Consider the following 21,887-nt stretch of genomic DNA (forward strand, 5'->3'; position numbering starts at 1 on the left):
CTTTTCCTCTCTTACATTCTCAGTAAGGCAAAGAGAGGCAGGCAGTTCCAATCCTCTCAAGAAGCACAGAAAGACCTGGACTCAAGTCATCATGCCATAAACCAGTGGGGAGCTAATAATAATAATAATTGTGGTATTTGTTAAGCAATTACTATGTGCCAAACAAGGAAGTAAATACTAAGTTAGATACAAAATAATCAGATCTGACTTGACGCACCTGGGTCTCACAGTTTAAGGGGGAGAATGGGTATTTCATTTCCTTTTTAAAGGATGAATATGAGAAGAGAAAAGATGGTACAGACCCAGGAGAAGCGAGTGCGGTCTAATGGATAGAGCACCTGCCTGGATGTCGGAAGGACCTGGGTTCTAATTCCGGCTCCACCACTTGTCCGCCGTGGGTCCTTGAGTCATTTAACTTCTCTGTTCCTCAGTGACCTCATCTGTAAAATGGGGATTGAGATTCTGAGCTTTACGTGGGACAGGGACTTGATTAGCTTGTAATCAAGCGCTCAGCCCAGTGCCTGGAACATAGTAAGGTGATGACGATGGTATCTGTTAAGCGCTTACTACGTACCAAGCGCTGGGGTAGATACAAGGTGATCAAGTTGTCCCACGTGGGGCTCACAGTCTTCATCCCCATTTTACAGATGAGGTACCTGAGGCACAGAGAAGTGAAGTGACTCATTCAAGGTCACACAGCAGACAAGTGGAGAAGCAGCGGGGCTTAGTGGAAAGAGCATGGGCTTGGGAGTCAGAGGATGTGAGGGGTTTTTTTAAAATATGGTATTTATTAAACATTTACTATGTGCCAAGGACTGTTCTAAGCACTGGGACAGAAGCAAGGTAACCACGTTGTCCCACATGGGGCTCACAGCCTTAATCCCCATTTTACAGATGGGGTAACTGAGGCAGAGAAAAGTTACGTGACTCGCCCAAGGTCACACGGCAGACAAGCGGCAGAGCCGGGATTAGGACCCATGTCTCCGGGCCTAACATCACCTCATCCGTAAAATGGGGATTAAGACTGTGAGCCGCTCGTGGGCCGACCTGATTACCCTGTAGCTACCCCAGGGTTCAGAACAGGGCTTGGCACCTAGTAAGTGCTTAACAAATACCATCATCATCATTATTATTGTTAGAACCCACATCCTTTGACTGGCAAGCCCTTGCTCTTGCCACTAAAAAACTCAACGCAGCGTGGCTCAGTGGAAAGAGCGTGGGCTTTGGAGTCAGAGGTCATGAGTTCGAATCCCAGCTCTGCCACTTGTCAGCTGTGTGACTGTGGGCAAGTCACTTAACTTCTCTGGGCCTCAGTTCCCTCATCTGCCAAATGGGGATGAAGACTGTGAGCCCCAGGTGGGACAACCTGATTCCCCTGTGTCTACCCCAGCGCTTAGAACAGTGCTCGGCACATAGTAAGCGCTTAACAAACACCGACGTTATTATCATTATTATCAAATGCCAGTGGGGGCCTTTTCGGAATGGCCGAACCCCCACTTTAAACAGCCCCTTTGCTCCAAGGAGACCCGACGATGGTGATCAAAGCAAGGAGCTCCTGCGGCGATGCCAAGGCCCCTGTGATTTCCCTAAGGGTGTGAGGGGGGTGGCGGGGCTGCGCTGCCCTGCCCTGCCCTGCGTCCCCGGGGCCTGGGGCTCGGCTTGGGGCTTCGGGCCCCGGGGAGGCGTTAACTACCGGGCGCACCTGCCCCCGCCGCACCCCGGGGCCACCCCATCCGCCCAAGGGTCGAGGCCGCCCCGGAGGAGGAGGACAAAACGTCGTCATTATCTCAAACACCTGCAATTGGGGAAAGTGGAGGCCGCGGGGGAGCACGTGGGCGGCCTGGGGGCGGGAAACCCACGCCGGTCCCGGCCCTCTGGGCGCATGCGCAGGGCCGCCGCCAGGGGGCCCTCGGGCCCCGAACGCCCCCCGCCGGGGCCCTCGATTTGGCGCATGCGCAATGCCTCCTCCAGCGCGCGCTCGGGCCCGGACCCCCTCCCCCGCCCTCGATTTGGCGCATGCGCAGGGCCTTCACCAGCGCGCGCTCGGGCTCCGGACGCCCTCCCGCTCTCCCCGGGCTCTATTTGGCGCAGGCGCAGGGCCTCCTCCAGCGCGCGCCGTTGCTGGGGGGGGCGGGGGGGGGGCTTCGAGCGGCCTTCATCCCCATTCCCGCCGGATGGGGGCGCTGCAGGGGAGCGTGGGGCTCTGCTTTCTTTTTTTTAAAATGGTATTTGTTGTAATAATAATAATAATGTTGGTATTTGTTAAGCGCTTACTATGTGCCGAGCACTGTTCTAAGCGCTGGGGTAGACACAGGGGAATCAGGATGTCCCACGTGGGGCTCACAGTCTTAATCCCCATTTTACAGATGAGGTAACTGAGGCCCAGAGAAGTTAAGTGACTTGCCCACGGTCACACAGCTGACAGGTGGCCGAGCTGGGATTCGAACTCATGACCTCTGCCTCCAAAGCCCATGCTCTTTCCACTGAGCCACGCTGTTGTGAGACCTTGGGCAAATCACTTCACTTCTCTCTGGGCCTCAGTTACCTCATTTGTAAAACGGGGATTAAAACTGTGAGCCCCATGTGGGACTACATGATCACCTTGTATCCTCCAGCGCTTAGTGCTTTGCACATAGCAAGCGCTTAACAAATACCACCATTTATTTTTTTTTTTCCCTCTGGGCCTCAGTGACCTCATCTCTAAAATGGGGATGGAGACTGGGAGTCCCACGTGGGACAGGGACTGTGTCCAACTCAATTTGCTTGGAACCACCCCAGTGCTTAGTACAGTGCCTGGCACATAGTAAGCGCTTAACAAACACCATCATCATCATTATCTCCCAGGCACTGTTCTAAGCACTGGGGTTAGATACGAGCTAATCAGGTTGGACATTGCCACCGTGCCACGTGGGGCTCACAGCCTTCATCCCCAATTTACAGATGCATTCATTCATTCAATCGTATTTATTGAGCACTTAGGGTGTGCAGAGCACTATACTAAGCCCTTGGAAAGTATAATTCAGCTATAACGGCCAGAGAAATGAATGACTTGCCCAAGATCATACAGCATGGTGTAGTGGATAGAGCACGGACCTGGGAGTCGGAGGGTCACGGGTTCTAAATCCTGGCTCCGCCATATGTCTGCCGGGTGACCTGAGGCGGGTCTCTTCTCTGTGCCTCAGTTACCTTACCTGCAAAGAAGGGATTGAGATTGTGAGCCCCATATGGGTCTAACCCGATTTGCTTGTAAACACCCCAGTGGTTAGAACAGTGCCTAGCACACAGTAAAAGCTTAAAAATACCATCGTCATTATTATTATCACTCAGCAGACACATGGCAGAGAAGGGATTAGAACCCAGATCCTTTTGATTCCCAGGCCCAGGCTCTATCCACTGGGCCACGCTGTCCCTCCGGCCTGTGAGCTCCTTGTGCCTGAGTCTGTTTGTTGTTGTTCGTTGTTGTTGTTGTTTGTTGTTGCGCTTACTACTACTAAAATAATGTTGGTATTTGTTAAGCGCTTACTATGTGCCGAGCACTGTTCTAAGCGCTGGGGTAGACACAGGGGAATCAGGATGTCCCACGTGGGGCTCACAGTCTTAATCCCCATTTTACAGATGAAGTAACTGAGGCCCAGAGAAGTTAAGTGACTCGCCCACGGTCACACAGCTGACAAGTGGCAGAGCTGGGATTCGAACTCATGACCTCTGACTCCAAAGCCCGTGCTCTTTCCACTGAGCCACGCTGCTTCTCTAAAAAATCTAAAAATGATGATGGCATTGTTAAGCGCTTACTATGTATGTGCCGAGCACTATTCTAAGCGCTGGGCTGGGCTACGAGGTTCTCAGGTGGTCCGTCGTGGGGCTCACATTTTTAATCCCCATTTTGCAGATGAAGTCACTGAGGCCCAGAGAAGTGAAGTGACTTGCCTCAAGTCACACAGCCGCCAAGTGGCGGAGGCGGTGCTCTCAAGCCCGTGCTGTTGCCACTAAACCACATTGCTTCTCCACAGTGCTTTTCTACAGTGCTTAGCACACAGTGAGCGTTGAAGACAGGCGATGGAGAGATGGAGATTGGGGGGGGGGGTGTGGGTGTGTGTTGGGGGGGTGGGGGCGGGGGAGGCCCAGAGGTCCCCGAGGCGTCCCGGGGCTGCCCCTGGAGGCCCGGACCCGCCCCCCGCCCCCCGAGTCCGGAGGGCGGCGGCTCCCCCGGCTCCCCCAGTGCAAACTTTTAATGGGGGTGCGGGGTTCCCCCGGGGGCGAGGGGGAGGGCTGGGGGGAGGGCCCGGGGAGCCGAGGGGGAGGGGGCCCGGCTGCAGGAGGGGCGAGGGGCGCCCTATAAAAGCGGGGCCGGGGGGCGGCAGGCTCGGCCCCTCTCCCCGCCCGCCGGCCCAGGGCGCCCGCCGCTCTCCCTCCCTCCCTCCGGCCGGCCCTCCTTCCGTCCGGCCAGCCCTCCGTCCTTTCCTCTCTCCCTCCCTCCTTCTGTCCGGCCAGCCGTCCGTCCACCTTTCCGTCTGTTCGTCCATCCCTCCGTCTGTCCGGCCAGCTCTCCGTCCTTTCCTCTCTCCCTCCCTCCTTCTGTCCGGCCAGCCGTCCGTCCACCTTTCCGTCTGTTCGTCCGTCCCTCCGTCTGTCTGTCCAGCCCCCCATCCTTCCCTCTCTCTCTCCCTCCCTCCTTCTGTCCATCCATCCCTCCGTCTGTCCGCCCAGCTCTCCTTCCTTCTCTCCCTCCCTCCTTCTGCCCGTCCATCCCTCCATCCACCTTTCCGTCTCCCCGTCTCATCCCGCCGCCTGTCTGTCCAGCCCTCCGTCCACCCCTCCGTCTGTCCCTCCCTCCCTCTGCCCGTCCAGCCCCCCGACCTTCAGTCTCTCCCTCCCTCCTTCTGTCCTTCCCTCCCTCCGTCCGACTCTCCATCCTTCACTCTTCCCCTCCCTCTTTCTGTCCGTCCACCCCTCCACCAGTCCCTCCATCTGTCCGTCCGGCCCTCCGTCCTTTACCCTCTCCCTCCTTCTGTCCGTCCACCCCTCCGCCCGGCCATGCTCCTCGCCCTGCTGGGCCTGCTCCTGTGCGGGCCGCGGCCGTCCAACGTATCCCTGCCCGACTGCGGGGCGGCCCCCGGGTTGGGGAGGCCCGGGGACCTGCTCCTCGCGGGGGTCTTCGCCCTGCAGACGCCCCCCGCGCCCACCCCGCTCCGCTTCCAGCGGCCGCCGCAACAGCCCCGACCAAACAAGTCAGTCAGTCTGGGGGAAAGGAAGGAGGGAGGGGAGGGCCATTGGTCATTTGAGAGTCAGAGGTCGTGGGTTCTCATCCCGGCTCCGCCGCTTGGCAGCTGGGTGACTTTGGGCGAGTCACTTCACTTCTCTGGGCCTCAGTGACTTCATCTGTCAAATACCACAATAATAATAATTTATACATTTTTATTATTATTATAGCCGACAGGCCTCGCCCACACAGGCACGTTACCCCAAAAATACAACCTTCACACCACACAGACGCACACAGTCCTCCCCGTGTCCGCAGAGTGTCTTGACGAAACAGAAAGCGGACAGATGGGATGAAAAATCCCCAATCCCACCCAATCCAGCCCTAAAACTCCCCCTACCTTGGGCAGACCCCTCCCGAAACCAACCCTAAGAGAACCATCCTTATCTCTGCCCATTCGGTTCCGAGTTGTCCATTTGCCTTTCAATCGTAACTTTCCCTGAGCTGAGGATTTCTCCTCAAAACTCCCTGAGGCCTCCCCTTCCCCCGGGGTGCTCTGCATCTGTGTGGGGCTTTTCTTTTTCCGAAGTACTCTCACATCGACGATCTCATTATTTTTGTCCTCTCAGCGGTCCCGCTAAGGAAGGGAGAAGCAACCGCAGAAAACACCCACTCCTAGAGAAAGCACACCCACGCAGGCACCCACGCTCTTAGAGAAAACACACTCAAGCAAGCACTCCTTGAGAAAACTCAACCATGCAGGCAGCGACACGCCTACAGAAAACACATCCAAACAGGCAACCGCTCTCGTAGACAAAACACACCGACACAGACACCCACTCTTCTATAAAAAAACACCGTCCCGCAGATACCCACACTCTTGGCCACACGCATACACCCACAGACACACACAATCTTAGAGAAAACACACCCACGCAGGCCCACACACCCTACAGAAAATGCACCCAACCAAACACACGCAATCCTATAGAAAACCCACCCTAGGCAGATACCCTCCCACACACACACTCCCCGATACACATATTCAGAGACGCAATTACGTACACGCGTCTAGGGAGAACACATTCAGACACCCACACGGAGACATCTAGAGAAAACACATCTCAGACACGCAGTTGTTCGCACAGAGACACGTAACACCCCCCACCAGAAGAAACACACACACAAACGCGCGCACCCACTCATCCCTGGCTGCCGGCTCCCACCCAGGAGAGCCCCGGGGGCGGCGAAGGGGAGGTAAGTCCCGGCTGGTTTCCCCCCAGATTCTCCTTCTCCCATTACCGCATGGTCCAGAGCTTCATCTTCGCCGTGGAGGAAGTCAACAGGCGCGCCGACGTTCTCCCCAACCTGACCCTGGGCTTCTCCATCCGGGATTCCGGGGATTCGGAGTTCCAGGCCCTGCGGGCCACCATGGGGTTCCTGACGGGGCGGGGGCAGCCGGCCCCCAATTACCGCTGCGGGACCGGCCCCCCCGTGGCCGCGGTCATCGGAGAGGACCGATCGGCCTTGACCATCCCCATGGCCACCTGGCTGGGGCTGTACAAGTTTCCCCAGGTGAGCGGCCTGGCCCTCCCGCGCGGTTCCTCCCCTGCTCGATCCGGCCACGGGGTCGACCGAGCGCCTGCCGTGCGCAGAGCACTGGGCTGATCGATCCGTCGGGGGGATTTGTCGAGCACTGCGGAGCGCTGTACTAAGCGCTCGGGAGAGGACAATACAGTGGAGGTGGGAGACGAGATCCCTACCCACGATGAGCCTGCGGTGCAGACGGGGAGACGGACATGAAAGTAGATTATGGAGAGGGGAAGTAGTAGAGTGTGCCATAGAGGATAGAGCATGGGTCTGGAAGTCAGAAGGTCAGAGGTTCCAATCCTGGCTCCGCCACTTGTCTGCTGTGTGACCTTGGGCAAATCACTTTACTTTTGTGCCTCAGTTCCCTCATCTGTAAAATGGGGATTAAGACTGTGAGCCCCATGAGGGATGGACTGTGTCCAACCTGCTTAACTTGTATCTACCCCAGTGCTTTGAACAGTGCTTGACACTTAGTAATGATGATAATGATGGTATTTGGTGTTTGTGCCAAGCACTGTACTAAGTGCTGGGGTAGATACAAGGTAATCAGGTTGTCCCATGTGGGGCTCACAGTCTTAATCCCCATTTTACAGATGAGGTAACTGAGGCACAGAGAAGTTAAGTGTCTTGCCCAAAGCGCTCAACAAGCACCATTATTATTATTATTATTATTACCCCATCCATGGCACTTCAAAGCCCACCCTCCCCAGAAAGCCCTCCCAAATTAACAGCCCCCGATTCCAGGTCTGGTCCCCGGCTATCTTTGACAGTTAACAGTTTCTTTCCACTGGAAAGAGCCAAATTATAATAAACAAACAAACCAACAAGCAACAGATGATGCTCCTCCTTCCTCCGTAGCTGAGCCAGGAGGTTGAGGCCAGTCAGGTCGGGTTTGGAGATGTTTATTTGGGTTTTGGAGGATCCAGTCGTGGGATCTGTGGGTTTAGGAGGCTCCAGGTGGGTCGACCTGTGGGTGCGAGGGTGGGGTGGGTGGGGGGCCGGTTTCGACGTGGGTCCCGGGGGGTGACCAACTTCAGCGTGGGTCCAGGTGGGTGATGGGTGGGGGCAGGAAGGTCCAACTGGGTGACCAGGCTCAGCGTAGGTCCAGGTGAGTGATGTCTGGGGGCAGAAGGGTCCAGGGTGGTGACCCGCAGGTGTGGGAGGGTCTGTCCTGAGGCCGCAGGCCGGACCCGGCCCCTCCGTAGGCGGTTCTCCAGCCACACCGCCTGCCAAAGCCCCGGCAGCTTCGAGTGACCCCGGGCAACTCTTCCTCCCCCAGGTGAGCTACGGGGCCACAGTGGCGGTCCTGAGTGACAAGACCCGCTTCCCCTCTTTCCTGCGGACGCTGCCCCCCGACAGCTTCCGGGCCCGTGGGCTGGCCCGGCTGGTGAGTCACCTGGGCTGGACCTGGGTGGGCCTGCTGGCCCAGGACGACGACTACGGGCAGCAGGGGAGCCGGGCGCTGGGCACGGCCCTGGCCGCGGCCGGGGTCTGCGTGGAGTTCCTCCTGGAGATCCCCAGCTCCCGGGCGGAGGAGCGGCTGCGTCACCTGGGCCGGGCCGTGGGGCGGGCCAGCGCCCGGGCCCTGCTGGTCTTCTCCGGCGACGAGCGCTTCCTGCTGCTGGCCGGCCAGCTGGCCGGGGCGGGCGGCCCCGGGAAGGTCTGGGTCGGCAGCGACGTGTGGGACCCGGCCCTGCTGGCGCCCGGGGGGCCCCTGGCCCGGACCCTCGGAGGGGCCCTGGTGTTCTCCAGCCACCGGGGACAGATCCCGGGGTTCCGGGAGTTCCTCGGCCAGCTCCACCCTGACCGGAGGCCGGAAGACCCGTTCGTGATCACGTTCTGGGAGGAGATGTTCGCCTGCCGGTGGTCCAACCGGACCGAAGGTCCGCGGGGGGGCCTTGGGGAGGCACCGTGGTGCACGGGGGAGGAGAGCCTCAAGGGCCGAGACCACCCCTTCCTGGACATGGGGGACCTCAGCGTGACCTACTCTTGCTACAATGCTGTGCACAGCGTGGCCCGTGCGCTTCACGCCTTGGCTTCCTGCGAGGACGGGGCGGGACCCTTTGGGGGCGGAACATGCGCCCGCATCCGGGACTTTCAACCCTGGCAGGTAAGTGGGCCATCATGGGGTCTCCGCAACTGGGGGGAGCAGCCGGGGACCCCCAGGGGATCAGCTTCCTCTCTGACCTCAATTCTCCCCTGGGTTTTTTTTAATGGTATTTGTGCCAGGCACTGTACTAAGCGCTGGGGTGGTACAAGCTAATCAGGTTGGACACAGTCCCTGCCCCACCTGGGGCTCGCAGTCTTAATACCCATTTTCCAGCTGAGGGAACTGAGGCCCAGAGAAGTGAAGTGCCTTGCCCATGGTCACACAGCGGACAAGTGGCGGAACGGGGATTAGAACCCATGACCTTCTGACTCCCAGGCCCGGGCTCTATCCACTAGGCCATGCTGTGGTGACTCTAGAGGGGGAAGGGACTCCGGGCTCTAGCTTCGGGTGGGCTCGGATGGGCTGCGCCCGGGTGGTCCCTTGGCATCACCCCTATGCCACCCGATGCCCCCTCTCTTCCTGTCCCTCCCCCCGCCCCAGCTCCTACACTACCTGTGGAAGGTGCGTTTCCGCAACAGCCACGGAGAGGAGGTCTTCTTCGACGCGCTGGGCGACCCGCCGGCTCTGTACGACATCATGAACTGGCAGGAGACGCCCGGGGGCACCTTCCACTTCCAGGAGGTGGGGAAATTCGACTCCACCACCCTGCCGGGGCAGGAAATGGTCCTCAATGACAGTTCCATCCTGTGGCTTGGGATGGAGAAGCAGGTGCGACTTTGTCCCCGGGGGTAAACGGGTGTCCACTCAGTCAATCAATCAATGGCATTTATTGAGCGCTTAATGTGGGTGCAGAGCACTGTACTAAGAGCTTTGGAGAGTACCATTCAACAGAGTTGGCAGAGCCTCTCCCTGCCCACGGAGGGCTTACAGTCTAGAAGGGGAGGCAGACATGAAGATAAATCATTTATAGGTCGGTCCGTAAGAACTGTGGGGCTGAGGGTGGGGCGAATACCAAATGCCCCAGAATCACAGATCCGAGGGCATTCATTCATTCATTCAATCGCATTTATTGAGCACACGCTGTGTGCAGACCCCTGTACTAAGCCTCTGGGAGAGTACGCTATAACAACATAAAAGATACATCCCCTGCCCACAGCCAGCTTACGGTCTAGAGGGGAAGAAGACAGTGTACTAGAATGGGCAGACGTGATCCCCGCCCACAGAGAGATTCGGGTCCAGCGGCATCCATCTCCGCCCTTTGCCCTTCCACCCACAGGTCCCCCGCTCGGTCTGCAGCGAGAGTTGCCCCCCGGGGACCAGACAGACTCCCCACAAGGGGAAGCCGCCCTGCTGCTTTGACTGCACCCCTTGCCCGGAGGGGCAAATGGCAGACAAAACAGGTGAGGATCCTTCGCGGGGTGATACCTAAACATCCATCAGTGGTATCCCTCTCTCTCTCTCTCTCCCTCCCCTGTGGTCCCCGCCAGCTTCGCGATCTCCCCCGTTAGAGTGGAAGCTCCCCGTGGGCAGGGAATGTGTCCCGTGGGTCCGTTGTCAGGCAGCGTGGCCGAGCAGAAAGAACACGGGACTGGGAGGCCGGAGACGCGGGTTCCGATCCCGGCTCTGCCACTCGTCTCCTGTGTGATCTCGGGCAAGTCACTTCACTTCTCTGAGCCTCAGTTCCCTCATCCGTAAAATGGGGATTAAGCCAGTGAGTCCCACGTGGGACCGGGACTGCATCCAATTGGACTAGCTTGACTAGCTGCTTGAGAAGCAGCGTGGCTGAGTGGAAAGGGCACAGATTTGAGAGTCAGAGGACGTGAGTTCTAACCCCAGCTCTGCCACTTGTCTGCTCTGTGACCTTGGGCAAGCCTCTTAACTTCTCTGTACCTCAATTACCTCATCTGTAAAATTGGGGACTAAGACTGTGAGCCCCATATGAGACAACCTGGTTACCTTGTTATCTACCCCAGCACTTAGAACAGTGCTTGGCACATAGTAAGCGCTTAATAAAAAACACCATTATTATTATTCTCTCCCATTGCTTAGAACAGTGGCTTGCAAATAGTAAGCGCTTAACAAATATGATGTTGTCATTATTATGAATCGCAATAATTAGGTTATTTCCTAATATAATGCATTATATTATTGTATTATATTGTATGTTGTGCTACGTATTATATTTTTGCATGTTTTATAACTTTATATTGTTATGTACCATATAATTATATAATATTACATAGCACCTTATTAATGATAGTAAGTAGTAATATTACTACTACTAACAATAATAATAATAATAATCCCTGATACTTTCACCTCTTCCTCTGGCCTTGCAGATTCCCTCGAGTGCCGGATGTGCCCAGGCGACGACTTTTGGCCCAATAAGAGAAAGGACCAGTGCGTGAAGAAAGCGGTCGAGTTCCTGGAGTTTGGGGAGCCCCTAGGGGCTGCTCTAGCCTCCTTGGGGGCCACGCTGGCCCTGGCCACTTCTGCCATCCTGGCCCTGTTCATCCGGCACCGGGAGACGCCCATCGTCCGGGCCAACGGCCGCGCCCTCAGCTACGTCCTGCTGACCTCCCTCCTGCTCTGCGACCTCTGCTCCCTGCTGTTCCTCGGCCGCCCGGGGGCCCTGACCTGCCTCCTCAGGCAGGTGGCCTTCGGCCTCACCTTCACCCTGGGGGTCTCGTGCGTGCTGGCCAAGACCATCATGGTGGTCATCGCCTTCCGAGCCACGGTGCCGGGCAGCCCCCTGCGGCGGTGGCTGGGCCCCGGTCTGCCCGGCGCCGTCGTTCTGGCGTGCTCGCTGGCTCAGGGCGTCATCTGTGCCACCTGGCTGGCCGCGGCCCCCTCCTTCCCCGAGCGGGACACGCGGTCCAGTCCCGGCAAGGTCCTCCTGGTGTGTAACGAGGGGTCCCCCGTGGCCTTCTGGTGCGTCTTGGGCTACCTGTGGCTCCTGGCCTTGGTGTCTTTCGTCCTGGCCTTCCTGGCCCGCCGCCTCCCCGACGGCTTCAACGAGGCCAAGTTCATCACGTTCAGCATGGTGGTGTTCGTCAGCGTGTGGGGGGCCTTCCTCCCGGCCCACCTGAGCACCCGCGGCCGGGCCACGGTGGCCGTGGAGGTGTTCAGCATCCTCTGCTCCAGCTCCGGCCTCCTCGGCTGCATCTTCTTCCCCAAGTGCTACATCCTCCTCGTGCGGCCCGACAGGAACACCCGGGAGTTTCTCATGGGCCGGGAGACCGCCGGCCCCCGGTGAGCCAAAGACCCCTCCGCTCCAGGCTCCCGTCTCCTGGTGACGACCCCGGCCGTCTCCCCGGGGAAGGATGAAGGACGTCTTCGCCGCTGTGATCTAGAAACCGAAAAGCCGCCCGGCCTAGTGAAAACAGCCGGGGACCGGGGAGTCGGAAGACCTGCGTTCTAATCCCGCCACCGCCATTTGCCCACCGTGTGACTGGGCAGTCACTTCACTCCTCTTGGCCTCAGTTCGCTCATCTGCAAAGTGGGGATTGAGACTGTGAACGCTATGAGGGACACGGACTGTGCCCAACCTGTTTGGCAGTGACCCGGACACCCGGAGAGTTGATTCGGTTGGGACTCCATGCTGAGCGGGCCCTGAGCCATGGGTATTGTCCTCTCCCAACCATTTAGTAGGATGCTCTGCACACGGAAATCACTCCGTAAATAGCATCGCTTGACAGCTGCTTCTCGAACACAAAGATTGACTCTCGCCGAAATAAAACACTAATAATAAATCACAGACAGTGGAACTCTCACTTTTCTATACCCCTACCTTTTTCTGGTCTCAACCTCCTCCAACCAGTCAAGGGAATTCAATAGTTGAGATCACCCAGCAGGCAAGTGGTAGAGTCAGGATTAGAACCCAGGTTCTCTGACTCCCAAGCCTGGGCTCTTCCCACTAAGCCACACTGCTTTCACACTACCCTATGAGACCTTGACTCCACATGAGCCTCTTCATCTCAGGAGGGCCTGGTGATTCATGTTCAGAGTGAATCAGGGGTGCAGCTTTGGGGGGCGGAGTAAGGTGCTGAGGTTTGGGATTCTGGGGGTGCGTATACCTGTTTAACCAGGGGTCAAAGGCTTAGCACATAGTAAGCGCTTAAATAATGCTAATAATTTATCAAGTGCCATCGAGTCGCTTCTGATTCCTAGCGGCTCTGTGGATGTATTTGCTCCAGAACGACCTGTCTTCTGCCATGATCTGTAACTTTTCTAACGATTCTTCCGTTATCATTGTTATGGTCTCTATCCATCTAACTGCTGATCTGCCTCTTTCATAATAATAACAATAATAAGAATATTGAAGTGCTTACTATGTGCCAAGCCTTGTTCTAAGTGCCAAGGTAAGTATGTTATTATTATTATTATTGTTCTGGAAACATCCTGAAAAGTTGAACAGCTTCAAGCAGGGCCAGAAGAGTACTAGGTGTAGACTAAATGGGGCATGATGACTGAGAAAATTGGATGGGGTCAAAAGATCGGGGGGTCTCTGTAGGGAAACAGGACAGATTTGTGGGGAGGGGCTGTGGGGGAGAGAAGACAGGTGAGGAGGTTGGGGTTGGATAGAGGGATTTCAGAATTGGTGAGGGTAGAGGTTGCACAATGATTCGAGATGATGTGCTCTTACGTGTGCCCAAGGTGGTGAGCGGGTGAGATGGGGTGGCTCAACGGAAAGAGCCTGGGCTTGGGAGTCAGAAGTCATGGGTTCAAATCCCAGCTCCGTCACTTGCCAGCTGTGTGGCTGTAGGCAAGTCACTTAACTTCTCTGTACCTCCGTTACCTCATCTGTAAAATGGGGATTAAGACTGTGAGCCTCATGTGGGACAAACTGATTACCCTATATCTACCCCAGCGCTTAGAACAGTGCTCTAAGTGCTTAACAAATACCAACATAGTTATTATTATTATTATTATGGGGTAGAGCAGGAGGTCAGGGGAATTGAGGAGTCAGCGGAAGGGTCCTCCGCAACGTCTACATGGATATGGAAGTCCCTGTGGGTCAATGTGGGGATGGAGAAAGAGAGAAGGAATGTGAGAAAGGGTTGGAAATGGTTCAAAAACTTGGAGCTGGTCAAGGGAGATGTGCCAGAGAAGCAGTGTTGCTCAGTGGAAAGAGCCCCGGCTTGGGAGTCAGAGGCCATGGGTTTGAATGCCGACTCTGCCACTTGTCAGCTGTTTGACTGTGGGCAAGTCACTTCACTTCTCTGGGCCTCAGCTACCTCACCTGTCAAATGGGGATGAAGACTGTGAGCCTCATGTCGGACAACCTGATGACCCTGTATTTACCCCAGCGCTTAGAACAGTGCTATGCACATAGTAAGTGCTTAACAAATACCAACATTATTATTATTAGATGACCATAACTAGTATCTGGAGTGGGCCGAAGTCCTAAGGAAGTCCGGCCTGAATCCACAGTGGAAAACACAGAATGGCTGTATCTGTTACCCAGATGACAACGACCCGGAGTTTTACATATCAACAACCACCTGCCTTTTCAGCAATCCAGCTCTCTGTTTACTCATATTCATTCATTCAATCGTATTTATTGAGCGTTTACTGTGTGCAGAGCACTGTACTAAGCGCTTGGAAAGTACAATTCGGCAACAGAGACAATCCCTACCCAACAATGGTCTCACAGCCTAGAAGGTTGAGAAGCAGCATGGCGTAGTGGATAGAGCACGGGCCTGGGAGTCAGAAAGTCATGGGTTCTAATCCCGCTCTGCCACATGCCTGTTGTGTGACCCTGGGCCAGTCACTTAACTTCTCCAGGCCTCAGTGACTTTGTCTGCAAAATGGGGATTGAGACTATGAGCCCCTCGTGGGACGGGAACCTGATTTGCTTGTATTCCCCCCAGCGCTTAGTATGCAATATGTACTTGTCGTAGAGTAAGTGATTAACAAATATTATTGTGTTTGATGATCTGGACCGGCTGAGGCAGCTTGTTAGGTAGAGATCTCTGTGTCCGTGGGTAGCTTGATCTCTGACCCGGGAGATGTTCTGGGAGAGCTTGGCAGATCAATAAATCAATCAATGATATTTATTCGGTGCTTACTCTGTGCAGAGCACTGATTTAAGCTCTTAGGAGAGTACAAGGCAATGGATTATGGATAAGTGCATGAGAAAACAAGCCAGCAAAATATTAAAAAAAAAACCCAAACGCTTCGGTTGGTGAGACTTATAGTTCACCCAGCTCAATCCTCTGTCACTCACAATTCATTCATTCATTTTTATTGAGCACTTAGCGTGTGCAAAGCACTGTACTAAACCCTTGGGAGAGTACACTAGAGAAGCAACCTGGATTCGGGTCAAGAGAATGGGCTTGGGAGCCAGAGGATGTGATTCTAATCCCAGCTCCACCACTTGTCTGCTATGTGCCCTTGGACAAGCCACTGTGTGACTGTGGCCAAGTCACTTAACTTCTCTGTGCCTCAGTTACCTCGTCTGTAAAATGGGGATGAAGACTGTGAGCCTCATGTGGGACAACCTGATGACCCTGTATCTACCCCAGCGCTTAGAACAGAGCTCTGCACATAGGAAGCACTTAACAAATACCAACATTATTATTATTTTTAACTTCTCGTTCCCTCATCTCTAAAATGGGGATGAAGACTGTGAACCCCACGTGGGACACCGTGATTACCTTGTACCTACCCCAGAGCTTAGAACAGTGCTTGGCACATAGTAAGCGCTTAACAAATCCCATAATTATTATTACAATAAAACAGTAAACAGGCACAATGCCTGCCCACAACGAGCTTACTTGTCAGGACCCTGGAGGGGTCAACGTAATGGTTGCACTGGGTCCATCACAATAGCCCTAATTGAGTATCTACTATGTGAAGACTACTGTACAAAACAATTGTCCACAACGAGTTTTCCAGTCAGAAACGTGTTCTCCGGTTCCTGCTTCGGTTTTGCCAGGGCTGATCTGCGGCGTGAGGAGGGGGCTGGAGAGGGGGAGGGGGCAAACGAGGTGCGCAAAAGGCGACAAATAGGATTAGGTGACCTTGACGGACCTCTAAATACCCCATTGAGGGAAATAACAGTCAGAGATTTGCTCCTCGTTTCCTAGGCCTTGAGGTCATTTTTACAGTCGTGGATAGAGGAGCTGAATTTCTGTTCCCCTGCTGCTTCTGTTTTTATTTGGTGTAGTTGTCCCTGTCTTTTTTTTTAAGTGTTTTAGTGTTTTGTGTCACCTCTCTTTATATACCTGTTGCTAATTAATTCACTCATTCAGTAGTATTTATTGAACACTTACTACTACTTACTTATTTACTACTACAGAAAAGCAGCGTGGCTCAGTGGAAAGAGCCCGGGCTTGGGAGTCAGAGCTCATGGGTTCGAATCCCGACTCTGCCCCTTGTCAGCTGTGTGACTGTGGGCAAGTCACTTCACTTCTCTGTGCCTCGGTTCCCTCATCTGTAAAATGGGTATGAAGACTGTGAGCCTCATGTGGGACAACCTCATTCCCCTGTATCTACTCCGGCACTTAGAACAGTGCTCTGCACATAGTAAGCGATTAACAACTACCAAAATCATTACTATTATTATTATTATCATGTACAGAGCACTGCACTAAGCGCTTGGAATGGACAACTCGGCAACAGATAGAGACAATCCCTGCCCACTGATGGGCTCACAATTTAAACGGGGGAGACAGACAGCAAAGCAAAACAGAACATAACAAAAACAAGACAACGTCATCAAGATAAATAGAATCAAGGAGATATACAGCTCATGAACAAAATAAATAGGGTAATAAATAATATATACAAATGATAAATAATATATACAATAATACATACTAATTCCCTTTCTCCACCTTATATTCATCATCCAATCGTATTTATTAAGCGTTTACTGTGTGCAGAGCACTGTACTAAGCGCTTGTAATTTATATATTTAAATTACAAACGGTCAATAAATTCCTTCGATGATAATCATAATAATTGTGGTATTTGTTAAGTGCTTACTATGGGGCAGGGAGTGTACTAAGCGTTGGGGTGGATCCAAGTAAATCGGGTTGGACACAGTCCCTGTTCATGTGGGGTTCACAGTCTCAATCCTCATTTTACAGATGAAATGACTGAGGCCCACAGAAGGGAAGTGACATGCCCAAGGTCACACAGCAGACAAGTGGCGGAGGCAGGATTAGAACCCATGTCCTTCTGATTCCCAGGCCCAGGCTCTATCCACTACACCATGCTCCTCTCATGGATAGATGATGGATGAGCCCCTTGAAACCCAGGGATTCTGTTTAATTCCCATTTGTGCATTTTTTCTCAGTGCTTAGTACAGTGCTCTGCACCTATTACATATATATGTTATTCTATATTTTTTATTAATGATGTATATATATCTATAGTTCTATCTATATTGATATTGACGTCTGTCTCCCTCCTTCTAGACTATGAGCCCATTGTTGGACAGGGATTGTCTATCTGTTGCCAAATTGTACTTTCCGAGCGCTTAGTACAGTGCTCTGCACTCGGTAGGTGCTCTATAAATATGACTGAATGAATTAATTTAATAAATACTGTTATTAACACTACTTAGGTAGGAGACGACAACATGGTTTTGTTGGAAGAAGAAGGGATCAGAGGGAGAGAGATGAGGAAGTTGGAGAATCTTGAGTTGTTGCGGCTGGTGATGATGATACTAATAATCATATTATATGATAATAATAGTAATCATAATGTTGGTGTTTGTTAAGCGCTTACTATGTGCACAGCACTGTTCTAAGCACTGGGGTAGATATAGGGTAATTAGGTTGTCCCACGTGAGGCTCAGTCTTCATCCCCATTTTACAGATGAGGTAACTGAGACACAGAGAACTTGTGACTTGCCCACAGTCACACAGTTGACAAGTGGCAGAGCCAGAATTCGAACCCATGACCTCTGACTCCCAAGTCTGGGCTCTTTCCTCTGAGCCGGTATCTGATAAGCATTTGCTATTCCAAGCCCTGGGCTGGGCTCTGGCATAGATACAATGCAAATTAATTCAACCGTATTTATTGAGCGCTTACTCTGTGCAAAGCACTGTATTAAGCGCTTCACCAGATCAGACACAGCCTCTGTCCCACATGAGGCTCACAATCTAAGGTGGGGTGTGGCGGGAAAGGACAGGTTTCTAGTCCTCATTTTCCAGAGGAGGAAACTGAGCAGAGAAGCCAGATGACTTGCCCAGGGTCACGGAGCAGCCAAATGGTGGAGTCGGAATTAGAACCCAGGTCTCTTGTCCCCTAGTCCTTTTTTTAAGGCGTTTACAGTGTGTCAAGCACTTGACTAAGTGAGTTAGAGACAAGATCATCAGATCTGACACAGTGTCTGTCCCACATGGGGCTCACAATTTAAGGGGGGGTGGGCAGGGAAGAAAAAGAACAGGTATTTATTCCCTATTTTCTAGAGGAGGAATCTGAGGCAGAAAAGTCAAGTGATTTGCCCAGAGTGACAGAGCAGATAATAATAATAATAATGTTGGTATTGTTAAGCGCTTACTTTTTGCAGAGCACTGTTCTAAGCGCTGGGGTAGATACAGATAAATAAAGAGTTGGGATTAGAACACACTTTTCTGCTGTGGGGCTTTGGGCAAGTCACTTCACTTCTCTGGGCCTCATTGAGCTCTTCTGTAAAATGGGTATTAAGACTGTGAGGTTGATGCGGGACAGGGATTGTGTCCAATCCAATTTGCTTGTATCCACCCCAGCGCTTAGAACACTGCCTGGAATTTAGTAAGGATTTAACAAAAACAGCATGGCCTAATAGAAAGAGCCGGGCTTGGGAGTCAGAGGACGTGGGTTCTAATCCCAGCTCCACCACTTATCTACTGTGTGACCTTGGGTAAACCACTTTACTTCTCTGGGCCTCAGTTCCCTCATCTGTTAAATGGGGATTAAAACTGGGAGCCCCACGTGGGACAACTTGATTACCCTGTATCTACCCCAGTGCTTAGAACAGTGCTCGGCACACAGTAAGCGCTTAAGAAATACCATAATAATAATAATAATGTGGGACAGAGATTGGGTCCAGCCCCATTGAGCCTGGGCTTTGGAGGCAGAGGCCATGGGTTCGACTCCCAGCTCTGCCACTTGTCAACTGTGTGACTGTGGGCAAGTCACTTCACTTGTCTGTGCCTCAGTGACCTCATCTGTAAAATGGGGATTAAAACTGTGAGCCTCACGTGGGACAACCTGATTACCCTGTATCTACCCCAGCTCTTAGAACAGAGCTCTGCACATAGTAAGCGCTTAATAAATACCAACATTATTATTTGCTTGCACCCACCCCAGCGCTGTGCACACCGCCTGGCGCATAGTGAGCGTTTAACAAATACCACAATTATCAAGGGCTTAGTATAGTAAGCGCTTCATAAATGCGATTGAATGAACTCTAAATAAATGCTGGAATTATTACCGTGGCGTGGGACGCGGGGGGATGTCCACAGAGACCATTTCCCCTCCACCCATGGTCGCCTCCCCCCAACAGGGGGTCGTCACTGGCTTGTTAACACTTTGTGAGCCTGGAAAGCAGGAGGAGGGGCCAGGCAGGTCAACCCGGGCGAGGAGAGGATATAAAGAGGAGCCCGGGGGGGATCCGACTCCAGGACCAGCGCTTTGGGGAAGATGCAGCACCCAGAGACGGCACAGGTGAGCTCGAAGGGAACAGGATGCCACGGGGGTGGGTTTCTTGGGGGTTTTGGGGGATTTGTTAAAAGTTTATTGGGTGCCAGGCCCTGTACTGAGAGCTGGGGTACATGTAAGATCATGTGTCCTAATGCTTCAATGCTGTGTGACCCTGGGCAAGTGACTTCTCTGGGCCTCATTTGTAAAATGAGGGATGCAACTGGGCCCAGGGACTCTGTCCAACCCAGTTTGCTTGTACCTACCCCAGCGCCTGGGACACGGTAACAAATACCACCCAGTTATTATTTAAGCCTCAGTTACCTCATCTGTAAAATGGGGATGGCAACGACTTCTCTGGGCCTCATTTGTAAAATGGGGGATGCAACTGGGCCCAGGGACTCTGTGCAACCCAGTTTGCTTGTATCTACCCCAGCGCCTGGGACACGGTAACAAGTACCACCCAGTTATTATTTAGGCCTCAGTTACCTCATCTGTAAAATGGGGATGGCAACGACTTCTCTGGGCCTCATTTGTAAAATGGGGGATGCAACTGGGCCCAGGGACTCTGTGCAACCCAGTTTGCTTGTATCTACCCCAGCGCCTGGGACACGGTAACAAGTACCACCCAGTTATTATTTAGGCCTCAGTTACCTCATCTGTAAAATGGGGATGGCAACGACTTCTCTGGGCCTCATTTGTAAAATGGGAGATGCAACTGGGCCCAGGGACTCTGTGCAACCCAGTTTGCTTGTATCTACCCCAGCTCCCGGGACACGGTAACAAATACCACCCAGTTATTCTTTAGGCCTCAGTTACCTTCTGTGACATGGGGATGGCAACTGGGAGCCCCACGTGGGACTGTGCAACTCGATTTTCTTATATCCGCCCGCGTTCCCCACCTGGGTAATAATTACAGCATTTATTTACTTAATACAGTCGTATCTTTTAAGCATTTACTGTGTGCTAAGCACAGTGCCTGACACAAAGTAGCACAATTATTATTACTATTATATGGCAAGGAAGCCCCAGACAGATGTGAAAGTCAAAGCGTCTACTATGTGCCAGACCCTGCGGTAAGCGCTGGGGCAGACCCGAGCTCGGGATACAGGCCATTTCCCACATGGAGCTCAGTCTTCGCCTCCATTTTACAGACGAGGTAACGGAGGTACAAAGAAGGGAAGGGACTGGGCCAAGGTCACACGGCAGGGTCGGGATTAGAAACCAGAGCCTCCTGACTCCCAGGCTCCAGTAGGCCATGCTGTTTCTCTTTGCAGCGCGGCTCAGTGGAAAGAGCCGGGGTTTGGGAGTCAGAGGTCATGGGTTCGAATCCCAGCCCTGCCGTTTTCCAGCTGTGTGACTGCACTTCTCTGGGCCTCAGTTCCCTTATCTGTAAAATGGGGATGAAGACTGTGGAACCCCACGTGGGACAACCTGATCACCTTTTATGCCCCCAGCGCTTAGAACAGTGCTTTGCGCGTAGTGAGAGCTTAACAAATACCACCATTTTTTTGGTGCCAGGCACTGTACTAAGCGCTGGGGTAGATGCAAGATCACCAGGTTGGACACAGTCCTTGTCCCATGTGGAGTTTACAGTCCTAACTCCCATTTTACGGTTGAGGTAACTGAATCACGGAGAGTTGTCCAAAATAACAGCAGATCCGGCATGAAAATCCACGTCTTCTGCCTCCCAGGTTCACGCTCTATTATTTGTTATTTATTGCGGTATTTGTTAAGCGCTTACTATGTGCCAAACACTGTTCTAAACGCTGAGGTAGACAGAAGATAATCAGGTTGGCCCACATGGGGCTCACAGTCATAATCCCCAATTTTACAGATGAGGTCATTGAGTCCCAGAGAAGTTAAGTGACTTGCCCAAGGTCACACAGCAGACAGTCGCGGATCCGGAATTAGAATCCACGACCTCTGACTCCCAAACCCGTGCTCTAGCCACTAGGCCATGCTGCTTCTCTTTATCTTCTATTTATTGCGGAGTGTTCCGGCGTCTCCAAGGACCATGCTACGAATAACCTGCGAAGAGGACGGATTCCCCCCGACGGTGAAGAGTTCCCCTAAACCACGCAATCACCCCCCCCCCCAACCTCCACCGCCCATAATCAGAAGGTCATGGGTTCTAATCCTGCCTCCGCCACCGGTCTGCTGTGGACCTTGGGTAAGTGACTTCACTTTTGTCCCTCAGTTTCCTAATCTTTAAAATGGGGATTGAAATTGAGCCCCACGTGGGACAGGGACTGTGCCTAGTCCTATTTGCTTGTATCCACCCCAGCATTTAATACAGTGTGTGGCACATAGTAAGGGCTTAACAAATAAGCCACGGTCGTTATTAATCCGTCCCAAGCATGTTAACGAGGTGCTAAAAAGCTCCCTCCCACTCATCCACACCCTCCT

General features: G+C 53.2%; 1 protein-coding gene across 1 annotated transcript; it reads left to right on the plus strand.

Moving 5' to 3' along the window:
• Nucleotides 1-5,034: 5,034 nt before the first annotated feature.
• On the plus strand, nucleotides 5,035-12,597 carry LOC100090568 (extracellular calcium-sensing receptor-like). Its single transcript, XM_007658485.3, has 6 exons — nucleotides 5,035-5,228; nucleotides 6,484-6,775; nucleotides 8,070-8,900; nucleotides 9,381-9,608; nucleotides 10,117-10,240; nucleotides 11,180-12,597. The coding sequence occupies exons 1-6, from the start codon at nucleotides 5,035-5,037 to the stop codon at nucleotides 12,094-12,096; spliced, it is 2,586 nt and encodes an 861-aa protein (XP_007656675.2). The 3' UTR covers nucleotides 12,097-12,597.
• The last annotated feature ends 9,290 nt before the right edge of the window (nucleotides 12,598-21,887 follow it).

This window comes from Ornithorhynchus anatinus, chromosome 10 (genome assembly GCF_004115215.2).
Source record: "Ornithorhynchus anatinus isolate Pmale09 chromosome 10, mOrnAna1.pri.v4, whole genome shotgun sequence".
NCBI lineage: Eukaryota > Metazoa > Chordata > Mammalia > Monotremata > Ornithorhynchidae > Ornithorhynchus > Ornithorhynchus anatinus.